This window comes from Empidonax traillii, unplaced genomic scaffold, assembly GCF_003031625.1.
Source record: "Empidonax traillii isolate 1590-97213 ecotype Southwest subspecies unplaced genomic scaffold, ASM303162v1 scaffold2:size4533513, whole genome shotgun sequence".
NCBI lineage: Eukaryota > Metazoa > Chordata > Aves > Passeriformes > Tyrannidae > Empidonax > Empidonax traillii.
The window spans coordinates 3,508,839-3,528,413 of NW_020955195.1; the positions used below are offsets into that span (position 1 = coordinate 3,508,839).

The window sequence follows — 19,575 nt, forward strand, 5'->3', positions numbered from 1 at the left end:
TTTTTTTTTTTTTTTTTTTTTTTTTTTTTTTTTTTTTTTTTTTTTTTTTTGTTGGTTGGTTGGTTTTGTTTTGGTTTATGCTTTTGTTTGGGTTTTTTGTTTGTTTGGTGGGTTTTTGTTTTCCCGAAGGCAGTCAGAACCTCCCGCGGGGCTCACAGCACCAACTTCTTCCTGCCGCGCTGTGTCCGCATCCCTGTCCTGCCGGCCGGGGCGAGCACCGCGGGCCCGGGCCCGGAGCGGGCGGAGGAGCCGCTGACGGGTCTCCCTCCCTGCGGGCACGGCCTCTGCGGGGCCTCCGCCCGGGCTTGTGCCCAGCAGGGCGAGAGGGCAGGCGCGCAGCCCTGCCCAGATGAGGGGGGGGAAGGGGGAGGACGGCCCTGGCCAGATGTGGATGGGGGGAAACGGCGGGCCGCCCTAGCCAGATGTGGATGCGAGGGGGGCTGGGCGGCCCTGCCCAGATGTGAAGGGGGGAGGCCCTGCCCAGATGTGGGTGTGGGGTGGGGCCGAGCGACACCGTCCAGATGTGTGTGTGTCGGGGGGGGGAGCCTGCCCAGATGTGAGGGGGAGGGAGGAGCACAGCCGCGCGCAGGAGGCGGAGCCTGGGCAGAACGCGCCCCGATTGGATGGCCCGCCGAGACAAGCCCCGCCCCCGCCCCGAGCGCCGACTCTCCTAATGGGCGGAGCGCGCCGCGCGCAGCTACCGCGAGAGTCTGCGTTGAAGCCGGAGCCGCCATCTTGGAGTTGGGAGAGGCCGCGCGTCCCGTTCCGTCCCTGTCCGGAGGGTCGCGGCGCGGGGGGGCCCGCGGGGGGCGGCAGGAGCGATGCGCGCCCGCCGCTGAGGCCGCGGCGCCCCGCCGGCTCGCCCCGCGCCCGCCGAGGCCGCGGGGCCGGGCGGGATGGTGCAGTCGTGTTCCGCCTACCGCTGCCGGAACCGATACGACAAAGAGAAGCCCATCTCCTTCCACAAGTGAGCGCGCGCGGGCGGGGCGGGGCGGGGCGCGCCGGGGGCGGGGCCGGCGCGGGGGCGCGCGCGGGGAGGGGGCGGGAGCGCGCTCGAGTCGGCGGACGGACAGACAGACGGATAGACAGACAGGCGGACAGACAGACAGACAGGCGGGTCCGTCCGTCCGCCCGCGGCCGCTGAGGTGAGGGGAGCCTCGCCCGCTCCTCCCGAGGTGGGTATCTCCCTGGCAAAGCCGAGGGACGGGACCCTCTGAGCCGCCTTTTTCGGAGAGGGATGAGACCACCCCCCCCTCGCTGGGTTCGGCTCTGACCGTGACCCCCCCCCTCGCCTGACGAAGCTCCCGAGGAAAGGCTGAAAGTGCCTCTTTACTTTCAGGTTTCCTCTCACGAGACCCGATCTTTGCAAGAAGTGGGAAGCCGCCGTCAAGAGGAAAAACTTCAAGCCGACCAAGTACAGCAGCATCTGCTCAGAACACTTCACCCCCGACTGCTTTAAGAGGGAGTGCAATAACAAGCTCCTGAAGGAGAATGCGGTGCCCACAATATTCTGTTACACCGAGCCCGGTGAAAAGGTAAACCCGAGGCACCCGTGGCCGCAGGTGCCACAGCGCGCGTTTTTGGCAGCGCGGCAGGGCAGCAGGAGGGGAGAGGATGCGGTCTGGGAAGGATGCTGAGCCTGTGAATGACACCAGGAGGGCTGTGGTGGCCGAAACTTAGCCAACAGCTGTTCTCCTTGGTGCTGACGGGAGTAGAGGTGTGAGCTGTCCCAGGCTATGGAGCGCAGAGAGGCTGTACAGGCAGCTCTGAGCAGCTCCTGAGTCTGTTCAGCACACGGATGCTGAATCACATGGAATGGCAGCAAAGTAAGAAGATGTTGCCCTGTAGTTAGGTTGTTCAGCAGTATTTCTGGCATATTTGGGGTAAGAGGGAGCCTTCAGTGGTGCTCGCAAATGTCACACCTTGGCTGATGGCTGCTGCTAGCGTTGAAGAGATGATGGTGTTAACTACCAAAGTTAACTGTCCCCTCAAAAAGGCTCTGCCCTCTGGATTTGTAGAGTTAAAGTGAGGTATAAAGAAGGGCAGAACCTCACCTGCATCTACTATCTGTCTGTCCTGAAACCACCTCTGTCTTGCCTGAAGCTTGGGGTCAAAAGCCAGGCTGGTCCCTGACTTCTGATGGTAGAATCTCCTGTGAGAAGTGTTCTTCCCTTCACTGTGCCACAAAAGCAGTTTACCATGAGATGCAAGTCAGTTATGAGTTCTTCCTTCTTGATAGCTGCAAGAACCTGCAAGACAAAAAAGGGAAAGATTGATTCTTAACTCCTCTAAAGGATATAAAATATTTGATATCTCGTCACTCCACCACTGTGGAAGTGACAAAGAAGAGAATGGTAAATACAATAGGTCTAGGGAGCAACAGAATGTGATGGGATGAAGTGCACAGAGAACTCAGACTTATCTCTTATATACAATGTTGTATTGATGCAGAAGTAAAAAGGCAATGTATTTGAAAAATGAAAAGTGGCTCATAACAGCAGAGAGAATATAAACAGAATGTGTATAAGGAATCAGGTAATTTACAGGTAAATCTGGCTGTGTTTTTTTGTTTGATTACACTTCCCTGCTTATCTGTAATAAACACACTTTGTTCATTGAGTGTAAAATAGTTGCAAATTTTTTCACAGTCTGAAAGCTGAGTGGGTGTACAGGGTAATCTGCAAAAGTGCAGTTGGTGCAGGAGGATTAGTAGTGAGCCATGTTCCCAATTTCATTGTCATGCCTGGGTCTCCAAAAACACAGTGGCGTGCCTTTTAATTATGAGGGATTTAGTTCTATTCGTATTTGTCTCATGGGACTTTAAATAAACTGCCACGTATCTTCAAGTAACAGTGTAGGAACAAAAAACAGTAGTGGTTGTTTTGGAATTGAATCCACACTGATTTTGAAGTACAGGTTTATATCTTTTGCGCTCTGTAGCTTGGTATACTTCCTTTCTCTTTGGGTCTTAGTAAAACCATTTATTGGCTGTAAGAAGTAATTAGAATTCCCTGATGTCTCAGGGATACCAGCTGTTCTCTGTGGTACATTTTGACAATATTAACACGTTTGTAGAGGTAGCACGTGTTCGGTAGCTGCAAGTAAAAGTCTCTGTGTGACTTCAGCAGTCCAGCAGTGATCTGATTTTTGCTTTTGTTTCCATCAAGAATGAATTTCTCCTTGCCAGTTACATCTTCACTTTGTGGCTTTTTTTTTTTTTTTTTTTAGCAGAAAAACGTGAGAGAGGCAGCTGATAGGGTCAATCCCTTTGGAATATTCATGAGTGATTTAGGTAGGATAACAGCAGCAGTTGCTTATGGCTGAGAAATAAGACTGGTAGTGGGCTGGTTTTGTGCTTTTATGTGATCAGTTATATTTGAGTGCATGTGAAACTTCCCTTCAAAACCAGTCACCAAACTGCCTTTTCAGCTGCTATCTGCCAGGTGTTGTAGTTTTTATGAGGGATGGGTAGACCCCTGAATATCAAATATTGCCCCTTTGGCATGTGAAGTCAAGGAAGTTAATGACATGACCTTCAGATCTGGTGAGCTTGATATTTGGATGGTGAGGATTGTTGACTCTTTTTAAAATCAACATTTTCCCTGTCCTTTAGCTTTTCTGTATAATAATAATATTAGCAACAGGTGAATACGTAGAAAATTGTTTCAGTGCCTCTTTCACTGAGGATGTCTTAAGCTTTCTTTTTAACAGGCGATATGCAAGCTCTTCTGTTTTAACAGTGCTTTTTTAATCATCATGAGCACAGAAGCATATCTGAATTATACTACGTTCCTCTGGGGAAGGAAAAATCTGATTCTCTGCTCTGGCCTAAACTCAAGTGGTGAGGGATCTGTGTTGTCCTGAACTCTACAAGTGAACCTATCAAGAGAAATGTGATAAAAGCTGCAGTTTTACCTGCAAAAAAAGCTGAGGTGGAGTTGAGCCAATTGATATTTTGCTGCTGCTAAAAGGGAGGACTGTGCTTCTCCCTTCTCCATCCCATCTGCCAGCCACGCAGTCCTGTTTCTCAACATGGCAGGGTAGTGTGTGCTCACAGTCCATGAGGGCAGCTGTATCCTGGGCTGCACCCAAAGCAGTGTGGCCAGCAGGGCAAGGGAGGGGATTCTGCCCCTCTGCTCTGCTCTGGTGAGACCCCACCTGGAGCCCTGCCTCCAGCTCGGGATCCCTGCAACGTAAGGAGAACATGGGCCTGTTAGAGTGAGTCCAGAGGAGGCCACAGAGGTGGTCAGAGGGATGGAGCACCTCTCCTACAAAGACAGGCTGAGAAAGTTGGGGCTGTTCATCCTGAGGAATAGACCTCATAGCAATCTTCCAGTAACCTAAAGGGGGCCCACAAAAAGGCTGAAAATGGACTTTCTACCAGGACATGTAGTGACAGGCCAAGGGGGAATGGCCTTAAACTGAAAGAGGGCAGGTTTAGATCAGATATTAGGTAAAAACTTTCTGTTATGAAGATGGTGAGGAACAGGTTTGCAGAGGAGCTGTGGGTGCCCCATCTCTGGAAGTATCCAAGGCCAGGTAGGATGTGGCTTTGAGCAACCTGGTCTAGTGGAAGGTGTCCCTGCCCATGGCAGAGGGGACTTTAGGATGATCTTTAGGGTCCCTTCCAAACCAAACCATTCTATAAACCTGTGATTCTCAACTTTTCCACATATGAGGGCAGGTGTAGGTCTTGCTTCTTAGCTAATTGTGAATACTATTTGACCCAAGTCTTCAAGTAACAGCAATTGCTGCCTTATTCAGTTTTTGATTTATTTGAGACACCAAGGGCTTGACTTTCGAAGAGCCCTTAAAATGAAGCTAGTTAAAAATATCCCCAGTTGAGAAGCCAGACGAAGCAGGCCCAGAGCTTTCTGTCAGTTTCGAAAAGGTAGGCTCTGGAATTTATTTTATTAGCATAAATCCTAGTTGCTTATGTTATTTTGGGGCTGTGTAGTGAGGGAGTGTTGTTGTAAACAGCATTAAGCATGAAAATGGACTTTTTTTTGGATTTTTTCTCCCCCCTTGTTCCTTCTAGTCTGAGGAGTTTGCAGAACAGCCAGAAGATCCTCTGCCACCTCCTCCGCAGCCGCCGCCACCGCCGCCTCCACCACCCCCGCCCCCGCCAGCAGCTCCAGTGCTCCCCCCGCCCCCATCGACTCCTTTTCACCTGTCCCAGATAGATGCCAGGTTTGTGGATCCCAGCATCGGATTGCTGATGCCTCCTCTCCAGACCCCGAGCAATCTCGCCGTTTTCTGTGACCATAACTACACCGTGGAGGATACGGTCCATCAGCGAAAAAGGATTCAGCAGCTGGAGGAGCAAGTGGAGAAGCTGCGGAAGAAGCTCAAGACGGCGCAGCAGCGATGCCGGCGTCAGGAGAGACAGATTGAAAAACTGAGGGAGATTGTTCAGTTTCAGAAGGAAAAGGACATACTGGCAGGAAAAGGCTATGTGATTCTGCCTAATGACTATTTTGAAGTCGTAGAAGTACCTGCCTAGAGGTCATGAACATCAGTTTTCACTTTGGTAGGCCAATAAATTTAGTTTAAAAACTAAATTCTTTCTAATTCTGTATGTAAGACTCTCCAGAATTCTAAAACAGTAAATAAGCAGTCGTACAAATGAGATAATATTTTTAATTCACTGTCGTTTCAGTTTGATACGCTTTTAATACATTGAAGATGCACACATCTCAGAATTAGAATATGAGTGAATTTACAAAATCTGAATTGCTTTACCATAGGAAAGGATGCAAGTTGAATACACCTAGAAATTTTTTTTTTTTTTTTTTTTTTTACTCTGTCTGTCTTATGCTTAAAGGGAATGGAGATAGATTGAATCTGGCTGAGAGTGAAGTTGAGGTGGTTGTACACCTGGTGCTTTGTCAAGGCATTTAACATAGGCTTTGGTGATTCCCCCAGTAAGTAGTTTTCACTTATTTTTAGAAAGAACAGAATTAAGTCAGCTAACAACATCTGCAAGCTTTTTTAACAAGTGCTGCAGAGAGATAGATGTGAGATGCACGTTTCAGTCTGGGAAAACTTCCAACCTCCGTTTGCTATGCATTTGAAGGGCTGCGAAAAGTCTAATTCCTGGATCCCTTTGGGTGAGGTATGCAAATGAACCTCATCTTTCGGAGTAGCTGCTCAACACACGTGTGCTTTGAGGGTGGAGAGCTGTAGAAGCAGCTTTTGAGAAGTGTTGGGGCGGAACTGAACATGTATGGTACCGAACTGTTGGCAGGATCAGGGGTACTGTTCGTGGAGACTCCTTTGCACAAGTACCCTGGTAATGCACAGTCCCCAGTATGCTGTAGTGTCACCTTCCCATAAGCGCTGTAATGGGTAGGGTGTTGCCCTCATTTTAAGTTGTTGCACTTGAGTCACATGTGAACCGTGAGTAGCTTCAGGAAGTGAAGGTTTTTTCCTTATCCAGGGAGTCAGCTTTTTGTGACTTTCTTTACAGTATACTTTGATTTTCCTTTTTTTTCTTTTTTTTTTTTTTCTTTTTTTTCTTTGGTTGTTTTGTTGTTTTTTTTCTTCACTCCCCAAAAGGCATCCACCAAAGGGCAATTAGGGGAATTAGACTTTGGAGTTGCTTGGTGCTAGACTGGTTTATAACATCTCAAATGCTGCTGCCTCTCCTTCAGCCTTATTAAGACTCTTTCTAGAAAGAGCTTAGCATGACAAAGTGGTGCAGCAGTTTGCACTTACTTTCTAATGATGTATTTAGTCAATGAATTCATTCAAAATCAGAGAAAAAGGCATCTTGCTAACCCTATTATAGTTGTCACAGCTGAAATTCCTGGATATACTAGACGTGAGGAAGACTGCTTTTCTCAGTCTATGTCAAACTTGTGTGCAGTGTGGATTCTAACTCTGATGCTGAACAAGCCTTGTTCATGATGGCTTTAAGAGCCTCCCTTAATATCCTGTTAGCATGACATTTTGAAATGTTTCGAACCAGTCTTGATACTTCTGACCTCACTCATGCCATGTGTCTATTTTCCCTACCATTTCATACAATTAAAGTGAACAAAAATGCTGATGCTTCCATTTGTGTACATTTATTATACCTGATTAAAAATTAAAAAACCACAAATGGCGTGTGGTATTTTTAATTACTTTCTTTTCTCCTTTTCCCAGGATTTCGCCAAAGCTGTCATGACATTTTGCTTTTTTTCTCTTTTTTTTTTTTTTTCCCTAGTAATTCCTGGTATAAGATGATGATTTTTTCTCACAGTGTTCCAAAATCTTGTAGTTGTTACACTTTGCGCTTAAAATAAACTTGAAATCGCTGAATTTCAAAAGTGACAAGGCAAAGATGTTTTAAAAACTGTTGCCATGCTGTTGGCATGTGTGACCAGACAGCAGATTGCATCTGTTTTCTCTGCAAAATTCCCCTCTCTTCTTCCTCTCCAGTAATTTCAAGTCTGACCTCCTGAGGCACAGAGAGTTGCTGCAGTGCCACGCTCCTCTGACCTCTGCCCCCCAACATCGAGCTGGGTACTCCCACTGTCACCCTTCTTGTGCCCACCAGCTCTGGTGCTGATTGCGCTCTTCTGTGGGGCACTTCAGCTCACTAAAGCAGCGAGTTTGGCCCGTGGCAGAGGGCCAGCAGTGCCACATCTGATATGAGGGAATGACACGGCCAAGAGCAGGGAATGAATGATGAGAAATGAATCCTCTCCCCCCGGGTGCAATAAGTTGTTGCCTTAAGTCAGCTGCTTCTGAAAGTATGAGGGTAACTTCGTGTTCCTAATGTTCAGCGCTGTTTCCTTCCACTCTGGCCAAAGATCCCTGTTAGCCCCTGCCCTGTTATGCTCTGGCTGCTGTACTCGTTGGGCCCTTCCTTCGGGTATTTTAGCTTCATAATCTTCCAGGAAAGCAGCAGGCCAAAATTAAGTCTGCAAGGTAAATTTATGGTGTGCTGATAGGTGGCTGATGTGAGGAGTTCTTGTATTTGTAAGCTTTTTGTGTTGGTGAAATTGGTTTAATAGCTGACTCAAGTAAATGTTTCTCCCGCTGAGAGAGATGATTATTTCTCCCCTGGAGATATTCAGAAGTACCAGGTTGAAGAGGGGACTGCTGCACAGTTACTGGCTTGCTTTCCTATTACCAGAGGATTTTTCTCAGAAGAGATGCAGTCCATTCTGACAATGGGCTTGGATTTCTCCTACAGGAGCTTTTGTGGTTTTTTTCCTTTAATAAAAAGTCTTGTTAACTTGTTAACAAATTAATGTTAACTGCTGATGCAGTCATGTTAGGGCTAGGTGTGGACTTCACTAGACCCATGAGGGCTCTCAATATCACAAAGCTCTGAAGAGAGGGAAGAAAGGCTGGCACAGAAACACCTAACTGTCTTTCAGCAGCTGACTTTTCATGCACTGCACCCTAATCTTCTCTATACCACAATATCTCTTGTTTGGTAGCAGTACAGAAAGAAAAGGTGAAGGCTGTCTGCTTCTGGCCAGGCTAGGAAAAGAATTCTGGCTAATAAGCACAATGTGTTCCCTGAGCATGTGTTAAAATTTCCTCTTCTTTTTTCAAGTGGTATCTGTTACATCCACACAATCATCTGTAAAAGAGGGCTGCATCCCTTACTGTTTGCATTGGCCACAACTAGTACCTGCACAGTAGCAGGAATTTCAGACACTTCTCTGAAAAATCATCACTGGGAGTTAAAAAGCAGGGATGAGAATGGTAGAATGGCATGTGGTTGTTCAACTGTGCTCATATGAAGTAGATGACAATTTGTTTAAATGCATTTCACTGAGGCCTATTTTGTAAAGCAAACAGTTCAGTGAAGTCAGAAAGTAGCACAATAGGCAAAAGTGCTCCATCCTTAAATTATGTTTTGAGATTTGTTTTGAAATGGGCTGATGCTTCAGCGGGCAGTAATTGGAGCCAGTTCCAAAAAGAGGCACTTTGGCTTCCCCCTGTTGCCCCAATTTCCATTTTGCTGTGATGGGGTGTCTGACCTATGTGAAGTGTTTGCTTTTTTTTTACCTCCTTATACCTCTGCAAAGTATGAGATTTCCCTGTCTAACTGGGACAGTTCATACCCAGAGGTATGTTTTAGGGAGAAAAAATAATACTTTGATTACTTCTTGTCATACTGAGGGAGAAATTTTTCACTGGCTTTTTTTCTCCTGTGATTCCAGTTACCATCTTGTCTATGTTGTCACTAGCATGGTCTTAACAACTGTAGCAGCCAATTAATGAAACTAAAATGTCCAAGAAATCTTCTGTCTTGCTGGGATTTCATTTTCCTTCCAAGCTCTACACAGAGTTTGGGGTATGGGCGCCCTGTGGGAGTTCTGAAGGAGTTCTTTTGAAGCTGAGGAAAGTGCAAAGCAAATCCCAGCTTTAACTTAGGAAGAAGGAAAGCAAAGTAGTTACTTCGGTAAAACTAAACCCACAATAGTTTCTAAATGCTTTTCGGAAGACCTCTCCTGTTACATGCTTTTCTGGACCCAGACAGTTATTCCTAGTTGCCCTTTTCCTTTCTTTCTTTCTTTCCTGAGACCTGCTTTGGGTTTTAGTCTATTGACTTTCTCTGTTTCCTGTCAGCTTACACCTTCATCAGGTGGCCTTGGCAGGGTGGAAGGGGTGTTTTGAGCTACGGTCTAATTTTAACAACCAAAACACAGTCTGCTGAAGCATGTTGATGACTGCAAGTTCAGGTATGTAACTCCTGCTGTTTTAAGCACAGCAGGTTATTTACCATGCTTTGCCATGATAATGATTTGTTTATAAATGAGAAAGAGAAAAACAGGATACATGACTCAAAAGTATGACAGTAGTTTCTCTTAGAGATTTCCCTTTGTGTTTGCTCAATGCTTTCAATGGAAATTTTATCTTTGTACAGACATCTTTTGACAGGACTGCATCATTTTCTTGTGCAAATTGGAGAGAAGACCCAATTACAGTGTTATATAGGCTGAAACAGTTTAAAAATGGGCAAAATTGTTGCGAAGTTGATGTTAAATCCGCTATGAATAACTTGAAACAGTTGCCAAGGAAAGTCATCTTAAATACTGGTAAATTAAAGAGGCATTTAAATAGGTTACTGAGAAGGAAATGTTCCAAGCACCTCGCTTGAGAATAGTTACATTACACTGTCATAATTACATTATTGCAATAATTATTTCCACAGTCCTGCCACTATTAGTTCATGTAGCACTGAGTATCAAGCCTGTCGTTGTGTGAAATGATCCTTTGATTCTCCTGTATCTGTCTCATCCTGATTGTGAGGCCTGGGCTCACACATTCCTGCAACCTCTAAAACGAAGTGATTGTCCTCTGCCTCTTAATTGGTTCTACTAGTCTCTTAATTAGGGAGGAGTATGGAGAATGCCATCTGGCCAATCATTAGGGTGGGGTTCTTTTGTTTGTCATGTTTTGGTTTGGTTTTGAACTCATGAAGGACTTGAGCAAATCAGTGAGGCTCCTCATTTCCTTTCAGGTTTCACTGGATGTGACCATTAAAGATTCAGGGTGTGTGGCTATACTGGTCATCTATGTCAGAACCAGTGCTTCGGTATTTGAGACTGTGAAAGATATTGTGACTTCCTACTGGGAAATCTTCAATTCAGTGTCAGGTAACCCAGAACAAGGAGGAGTTCTTGTCTACAGTATTCGTTTCTTCTTTTGCCTTGGAATCATGTTGCATCCCTCAGCTGCAGTCCAGTATTCTCCAACCAAGTTCTTGTAGATGTATCCCTGACTTTGTTTTAGTGGAATGATGCAACAACAAACCGAAACTGCAGCACAAGCACAAATACAGCAATTGGAATACTCAGCAAAGTCACAATACAAATGTTCTGTGCTGGTTTCTAAATGCTTGCCGTCGTGGCACTGTGTTCCCCCCACTTTCAGGGAAGGAATATGGATGTTAAACCCAGATCAAGCCAGTTGTTCTCTTCCAACTGATTTTGTGAGTTGTTTGGTTTTTAGAGGTTTTGTTGGGTTGAGTCACGTACAGACTCCCCTCCCACGCTGGTCTGGCTAGCTCAGGAAAACACATTACTCTTCACTAACTATTCAGGGAAGGTTGTTTATGCAATCCAGTGACTGAATGATGCAGCTGTATTCCTAAAGCAAAGGTTACTATCCAGTCCCCCTTGTGCTGAGATAATTTCATCTTCCTTTATGACAATTTGTTGTTTTTCCTTACATTCTTCCCCCAGCACATCATTCTTGCCTATCCCCTCCAGGCCTTCCTCCACTGCACAGATCAGTCACCCATGCTCACACCAGCTCGTTTTGGGAGTGTTCTCACACGTATCTTTTGCAGAAAGAAGTGAACTTTTTTGCCTTCAGGTGTTTCACAGCCTGGGCCCCCAGCTCAGAAAGGAAGGAATTTTCAGGGGTGGTCCTTTTTTCACATTAGGAGGAAGGGATCTTGTTTTCAGCTTGGGAAATCCCAAGACTTCCCCCCACACTTTTAGGTTTGGGAGAGCTGGCTCTGCAGAGAAGGAAGCTCCTGGATGCCCACTTTCACACCTCAGTTCAGATTTCTTGCCTTTTGTTTGTTTGTTTCTTCTTTTCTTGTGTTGGTGCGATCAGACTCATCATTCACCAGTTCACTGGTGTTCTTGCTGTCAGGTCCAGAGGAGTAGCACCTGCCTGCAAAGAAAATCTAAAGGTAGAATTTTTCCAAAGCTGGTTGTGAGCTACCAAGGTGGAGTTTTCTAGTCCCACTAGAGCATGTCATGTGAACTCAGGCCACAGAAGATGTCCTTACTGATAAATGTTTCAATTTCTAATATTTAAGCTTAATCTGCACTTGCAGGCTTGTCTCGTAGGTGTCCTGAGCTGATACTGTGTTTTGTCAAGTGATTTGGTGGTGGTGGTTTATCTGAGAGATGCCAGGAGTTGCTGCCAGAATAATGAATCTGTCAAAGGACTGAAAAAGAATTTATTTATCAATAACCTCAAATTCTGTAATCTGTATATGCTTTCATTTCTTATCTTTCTTTCTTTCTTTCTGAGTTCAGACGGGAAAATGTTTTTATTAGTTTTTTTTTCCTTGTTTTTGGGTTTTGGTTTGGTTCAGGTTTTTTGTTGGTTCGGGGTTTTTTGTTTGGTTTTGTTGTTGTTGTTTTTGTTTTTTGAATGACAAGGGACTGAAATTGCTCGGAGTTTATTTACGTGTTCAGTATGGTGAGGAGCTGGTCAGGTTCTGTCCTACAGGTACATCATGGAAATGTCCTGGTTGTGGATAATAAGAAACGTCTATTACCCCAAGTGAATGTACATGTGGCTGTTTCAGCTTGAAGAACTCAAACTATTTTGAAGTTATCTGTTTGAAATATAGACACACACACACACAAGCCACAGTTACGGTATCTGTGGAGTTATCTTTCTTTGATACTGTCGTCAGCTGACAAAACCAGATTTCCTTGTGGTAAATTTTCGTATAACTGAAAACCTACACACACGCATATATATGTAACAACTTTTACACTCAAATGTGCAAGCAAGCTTATGATGACTTAACCTAATTGTATCACTCTACTGATAACCATTCTTCCATTAATATTGACATTTACCTTTTGGTTTGTCTACTAAATAAAGTAAATAAATATCTGCAAACGGTGCTTTCTTGTGTTGTTCCCAGTGCTGCCTCACAGACTGGATTCCTACACCAAATAAAACCCCAACCTTCTTTAACACCATTTGTTCCTTCAGTCACGGAAGAAACTGGAAACTTACACATAGATTGGCCTTGCTTGTTTTTCACAGTATGATCACCACAAGGGCTTGCTGTCTAGTAAACCCATCATCTCAGTGACGAGATATGACTATAGGAGTAAGACTTTTCTCCCTCTTAGAAATCTTTTACAATATTGAATGTTATATATTCTTCTCTGAGTTTTTCTTGTGTGCCTTGCCTTGCTCCTCTACAGCACTACTATTCTCTCTTAAAGAAGATTAATATTATTTTTTTTCTGCTAATACTCTCAGAATTTAAACATCTGTGTTTCTCAGTGTTTGCCTTTTTTGATCTTTTGTACATGGTAATGAGACACTGACCTGTTCAGCTACAGAGGTTGTCAGCAACTGAGCAGGGGAATATTTGGAAAGTGGGGCAGTAACCTTTTATTATGCACTGGTAACTGTTTGCTGTTTCATGGTATTAAATGTGCCACAGAGATGAAAATGCAAAACACTGTTGGAAACAGCATTGGAATGAATAGCATATCTCAGCTGAAGGCTGCTTCAGGTTAATGGATGAGTTTGGCCTGAGGAAAGAGGAGGCTTGATTAATAATTCAATGGATTTCACTCTTCATGCTTTCAAGCTGAGTTTTTACTTTTATTCTACTTGCCTCTTGATTTCTGTATACAAGAGATATAAAAGTGAGCTTAGAAATTCCCAGGGGACAGTGAAGAGCTTTCTGAGCAGTGTCTTCACCACTGATGTAACTTTTCTCCCACGGAAATCAACTGTAAAAGCCCTGCTTTGCACTGAAATGCTGAGCATTTTGGGTAAAAATTTCCTGAGTCACACAGAGCTGTGATTTCTTCTTGGAATTTCTGGAAATGGGCTGGTGTAATCAGGAAGTTGGCCGTGGATTTTTCGCATCAGCCTCAGAGTTATTGGGGCAGCGCCGCTGTGTCAGACAAGACCAAGCAGCATTGTTCTTCAGGAACAAAGTCATGAAGTCACACATGGCTTCGACTGCCAAGTGTTTGCTCATGGTGCCACAGCAGGAGATGGGTTCACAGCAGTGTGGCAGTCTGCTGTGCTGCTGTCAGATCATGGGGAGGTGAAATCCAGCTGCCGTGAAAAGTGGTTACTTACCTGAGCGAGTAAGCTGTCTGATAGCATTCCTGTACCAACCGTCACCTGTAGAGGAATTAAACTCCTGAGTTAAACCCTTTAGTATTTTTATTACTCCTTTTGGTTTTGCTGATTATCAGGTTGCTTGCATGTGGTATTTAGTGCATCAAGCTCGCTGGGCTTGCTGAGAGCCTCAAAACATTACAAACCACATGGAATTAGGAACACTGGCTGACTTGCACTGCGAGTGAATGTGAGGAGTTAGCTCACTGAGGAGATGTAAGGGTGATAGTGTGGAGAAGGATAATAGCAGCCCAGTTTCTTTTGTTCAGGCCTGAGGCAGTTAAAAGGCCTTTTATGGGCCTTTGTGAGGCTTAGTGGAATTGGTGTTTGTTCTGCAAGCTATACAAGAGCCATGGCAAGTTGTCTCCTGGAACTCCTCCCCGTCATCCACTGACCTGCCAGGAACTGACCCTACACTTATCAGCCTTCCTTTGGAAAGCTGGATCTCTTCCCAGCCCATTCCTCATGCACCACGGGAGTAATCTGCAGAGCATTTTGGCTGTGGTCCCGTGTACTCCTCCTAGCAGATGCAAACTGTTCACTGTGCTCACAGTTCAGGGAGCTATTCCAGCTCAGCCTTGGTTTGCTATTAGGTGAAGGTACCTAAATACCTTAAGGTTAATTCTTTAGGCACAGACAGACCATTAAAACAGTTACAGGAAGCAGGACATTCTGACATTGTAGAAGAGGCAAAACATTTTTTTGCATATTTTTTTAAGTAACTTCAATTACGCTTTTTGGTGAGGTGAAGTTGTACACACTTGGGGTTTGTATTCATCTTCTCTGGCTTGTAAAAAGCAAGACAAATGACAGATTTCAAAGCTGTCATGCAGAAGAGATAGTGTTTTAGGTCTCAAAACCTCTCAGTCTGCTGTATTGTATCTTTAAGCTATTTGACGAACTCATGCAGTTTTAAGATATGTCCATTGGTTATTTATGCCGCCAAATAATTACAGGACATTATATTATCTAACACTACTCTCTCATCTCTTTTGTTATGATTATATATTGCCCAAAAGCTAACTTTTGCGAATTATATGAAGAACATACTCAGATTTCATTCAGAAACTGTGAAGGCATCTCATACACCGCACTTAGTTTACACTCATGTTTAACATCAATTGTTTCCATAGTTCCAGACTAGTTGATATTACTCAAAACTGCTCTGTTGTAGCTACAAGCTATTATGCATGCATGTCAAAGGCCAAATTTCTTCTGCACTCAATACTCTTGTGCATGACTCAGCATGGCAAAAAGACATCTGTAGATAGAAGACTCACATGCCAGGTCAAACCTTCAGGAAGTAGTTTCAGAAGAACAGAGGGTTATCTTGACCTCTTACAGACTCTCCCACTACTGTTTTTCCATGGAGCAAGTGGTTTTATGATGCTGTGACGGAGGTGAGGTCTGGTCTGCTGACTTGCTGCTGCCAGAGTAGTTTCGGCTTTTTAACCATGGATGATCCAAAGTAAAATTCATGGACTTCATGGGAGCTACTCCACCCGGCTGAGTCTCCTGACTGCTAAAATTCCCACTGTGTAAAACTCTTGGCTGTAGTGTAGCTGAGGAGGGGTCCTTTGCTGTCATTGTGCCACTGCCTCCAAAGCTGAGGAGACTGTTGCAGTGCTCAACCACCCTTTCAGTGAAGGAATTTTTCCCTATACCCAACCTGAGCCTCCCCTCGCACAGCTTTAGGCCATTTCCCCTTGTCCTATCTCTTGGTGCCTCAGAGAAGAGACCAACTCCCACCCTACCACAACCTCCTTCCACATCAGGGGTCTTGCTCACAGGAGTACTACACAGCCTGGGTCCTGGGTGTCTGAAGATGCTTGGCATTGCCCAGGGCTCCTACCTCACAGAAACCCAGCCACCATTTGGAGATGGAACATTTCTAAGTGGAAAATGCTCAGCTTCCCTTTGTGGGACTTCAGCGTCTCCTCATTTGTTGAGCACCTAGAAAGTCAGTCTTACCAAGACAGGGCCTGAATAGCTGGCCATCCTACACTCAAATTGTCTGTCAGGCAAACAGGGAACCTTTTAACATCTCTGGCTCTGGTTCTTAGTGGGAAGGTGTGCAAGGGGTGACAGGGCATGCTGCTGATGAGTGGTTGTCAGGAGAAAGTTTCTAAAAAGCTCGCAGGGTGAAAGGGAAATGGTCAGAAGAGATCTGAGTCAGCCAGGGAGTGTCCACCTTGGAACCCAAGCAGGGGTTTAATACTTGGGTTTGTTATTTTGATTTGGTTGGTTGGTTTTGTTTGTTTGTTTTTGTTTGTTTTTGTTTGTTTTTGTTTTGGTTTGCTGTTTTGTTATTGTTTTGTGGGTTTTGGTGTGGGGGAGGTGGATTTGTTGTTCTTTTAAGTGCTCCTATCTTCTTCCAGTTTATTTCTGAAAGATAAAGGTGAAGAAACAGACAGCTGCCCTGTAGCTCAGTGGGAGGATTGGGGAGCTATGTTTTTCAGGACCCTGAGTTTTGTGAAGCTTAATGTGGCCGAGACAACTGTAGAACAACTCACACTGTACAGAAACTCAAGTAAGAAGGTTATATTCACGAAGCACAGTTTGATTGTGTACTTGCAGGTTCGAGTATATGATATGCAACATTTTTCCATAGAAATATAAACTGAAAATGGTGGAGAACTTGTGGAATAATCTCTGTGTCTCTAATCCAACCAGGTAGCAAGAGGCAGAGAGCAGCACAGGAAAATGTGCAACAGCAATTGCAAACCCACAAGCACCACAACAACATTCAGTAATGTATGTAATGTAGAAAGAAATAAAGAAAGAGACAAAAGAGTATGGGCTTCCAAACATTCTTAATATATATTGTTGAAATGTGGTGATTGTTTTAATCTTTTGAACAATACAGAATTATTATCTGGCTCCAGACATATTTCTAAAGCTAAAAAACCCCCTTGTTTTGAATCATGTGGACCATGTGGACCCACAGAGCAACTATCTCTGCTGCCTCAGGAAAAGATTATAAAGAGCAAATGCCCTCAACTGCAGAGAGGGACAGAGCTTGTAGATCTCATCGAATTTCCAATGAAGCATTTGATTTTGCTGTGATATCTTCACGTCCCCTACCCTCCCATGCCAGCAGCTCCAAAAAGAAAGATTGTCAGCTGCCACTGTTCCAGCTGTGTGATGGGGCTGTCTCATCCGAAGAGAAGTGGGTGAAATGAACAAAGCCGTGTGAGGATTCAGGCGGCTTATCCAGGCCATAGGATGTGACAGGAATTGCCCTTTGAATTTTATGATTGCCTTGGAGATAAAAAACCCCTATATTAAATTGGAAAGAGAAAGTGGAACCTCTTGGCATGGAGCACTGAATGTGTTGGGATAAAGCCTCCCGGGCAGCCGGTGTTACCACTGAAAATGAGAGGCAAAGGGGTTGATGCAGAGCTAGGCACAACCCAACTTTCTCTGGCACTCCTGAAGCAGTTATCTTTAAAACAGAATTTTTCTCTCACCCTTTGCAAAGTCTTGACTCTCCCTAGTAGTTTGCTTAGCCCTGAAGTCTTCCAGGCCTTGACAGCTGAACAGTGAATCCATGATGCTGCGGATAAAACTCAGGCTGTGAGGGGCATTTATGAACACAGAGATCAGCCCGATGCAATGGAAAGAGAGGGGCCTGTTCCAGGCTGAGAAAACAGCAGAGCCCAGCTAGGTCTCTGTTTACAGTTATCGGCTCGGAACAAATGGTTTTGAAGATTTTCATATTCAAAGCTAGGCAGTGCCACCAAAATGCAGGGAGCGATCACAGTGCCCTGAAACGTGGTGCCACCTCCTGAATGAGAGCTCACCCTGAAGTTAGAACTGGAAAAAGAAAACAACGATTCTAATGAGGACAATCTACTAGAAATACGAATGTGCATACAGCGGTGAAGGGCCTGTGCACCTCCAAAAAAGCCCAAGTCCCTACTTGTCTCCAGTCCCAGTGAAGCAGTGGGAGGTTCCTGCTGGGAAATGGGCAGCAGGCAGTGCGTGATTCCAAGCACGGGCTTGCAGAACCACGCGTGTTGGGCTTGTCTCCCGAACGGAGCTCACGCAGAGTGCAATACGCATCGCAGCCCAGACAAGTCCGGCTCACCGGCTACATCCACGCCCTCCGAAATCCGGGGATTCCTTACAAATTCCTTACAAATTGGGCGCCCCGCGCGGTGCTGCCTGCGCTGCCCGCGTCCTGCCACGGCGGGGAGCTGGGACAGCGGGGACGGGAGAGGAAAGAGGCGAGGAGAAGGTCAAAGCACCTCTGCTCGGTGTGAGAGAAGGAAAAAACGGAGGAGGAGGAGGAAAGTGCTGGGGCACCGCGGTACAGATGAAGGACGGTGGGATGAGTTGCAGGTGCCTGCAGGAAAAGTGTGCATGGAGGAGAAGGAGGAAGAGATTAGAAAGCAAACAGCAGTGAGGGAGACATTGCCTGGGGTTTGCTTGCTGGGGGCTGTAAGCAAACAAAGAGAAAGCAGGAGGAGAGCAGAAAAGTTTCAGGGTGTATGGGCAGGTGGATGGCTGGCTCTGAACTGTGCCCTCTGGCACGTGGAAATGTCTGGTCCTGCAAAAGTTGCTGGTGAGCTGGCTAAAAACACATCTTGCCCAGCAAAAATGCGTGTTTCAAGAAGCTGCTTGTAGGGGAGAGGTGTCTGCTGGTGGCCGAAACTGAGATCAGGAAGGACCTGAGGAGAATTGCCAGGGCAAAGAGGAGGCTCCAGGAGTTCTGCCCTTTCCCACTCCACCTTTGCTCCAGAAACTGTCTCTCACCCCTTCAGGGCTGGTGTTTTTCTGCTAGCTTCCTGTGTGGTGCCAGATGGTACACAGGTTATTCAGTCCTCCCTTGGGAGCTCTGGGAAGCCTAGCTCCATCACAAATCCCATACTCTAGGTGTGCCCTCCTTGGCTCCTGGCATACTACCCTCAGGGAGCAGGGAAGTTGAGATGGGTTTGGGAGGGAGAAGGCACATCCACCTGAAGGAATCTCCTGCCCCACAGTTGCTGTAACAGCCTCACCTCTGCAGCCTCTCTTTTCTCATCCCTGTAGCTGACAAACCCAGTGGTGCACCAAATTCTACTTTGGCTTTTCCTTCTGGATATGAGGCTTCCCAGTTCTGGTTTAGTGCATCTCCCATCTCTGTCCTTCCTCTCCATCATCCTTCTCACTTTAGTCCAGGTTGCCCACCCTCTGACTGCTAGCCAGCACTGCCATCTCTCCCTGGAATATGCGTTTTCCATACTTGGCTGCATGATGCCTTCAGGTAACATGGCTTAGCACTCTCCATCATAACCTCGAGTTTTCAGTTGCTCATGTACTAGCAAAAAGCCTACTCCTATAGCCAGCTAATAAATTAACTCCACTGCCACAAGGCAGCACATTAAAGCCTTGTGAGAAACAAGTTTCTCTCGTATTGTCTAACAGAGCAATGCCTGGACATGGTCTTGGTCAGTAACTGTGAGTTAGTGGTCAAAGGCATGAAGTAAAAATAGTGGATGATGTCTGAGAGACCTGAACCCTGCAGAGGATCACAAACATGGTGGGAAGTGCGGGCTAGTCTGCAGAGAACATTTTAAAAGGGTAGCTTTTTTATGCAAAAATTTACATTGGGAAGAATAATTGTGTTTAGTGCCCACCCAACTTTATGGCAGATTGTGGTGCTGTCTGTCCACACCATTCCAACCAAATGACTGCTGTTCATTTGATGCCAGCATAAAAAAAAAAGAGTCCTTT

General features: G+C 45.5%; 1 protein-coding gene across 1 annotated transcript; it reads left to right on the forward strand.

Annotated features, from left to right (window-relative positions):
* The first annotated feature begins 751 nt into the window (after positions 1-751).
* THAP1 (THAP domain containing 1) lies at positions 752-6,223 on the forward strand. Its single transcript, XM_027900355.1, has 3 exons — positions 752-967; positions 1,340-1,535; positions 5,039-6,223. The coding sequence occupies exons 1-3, from the start codon at positions 897-899 to the stop codon at positions 5,501-5,503; spliced, it is 732 nt and encodes a 243-aa protein (XP_027756156.1). The 5' UTR covers positions 752-896; the 3' UTR covers positions 5,504-6,223.
* The last annotated feature ends 13,352 nt before the right edge of the window (positions 6,224-19,575 follow it).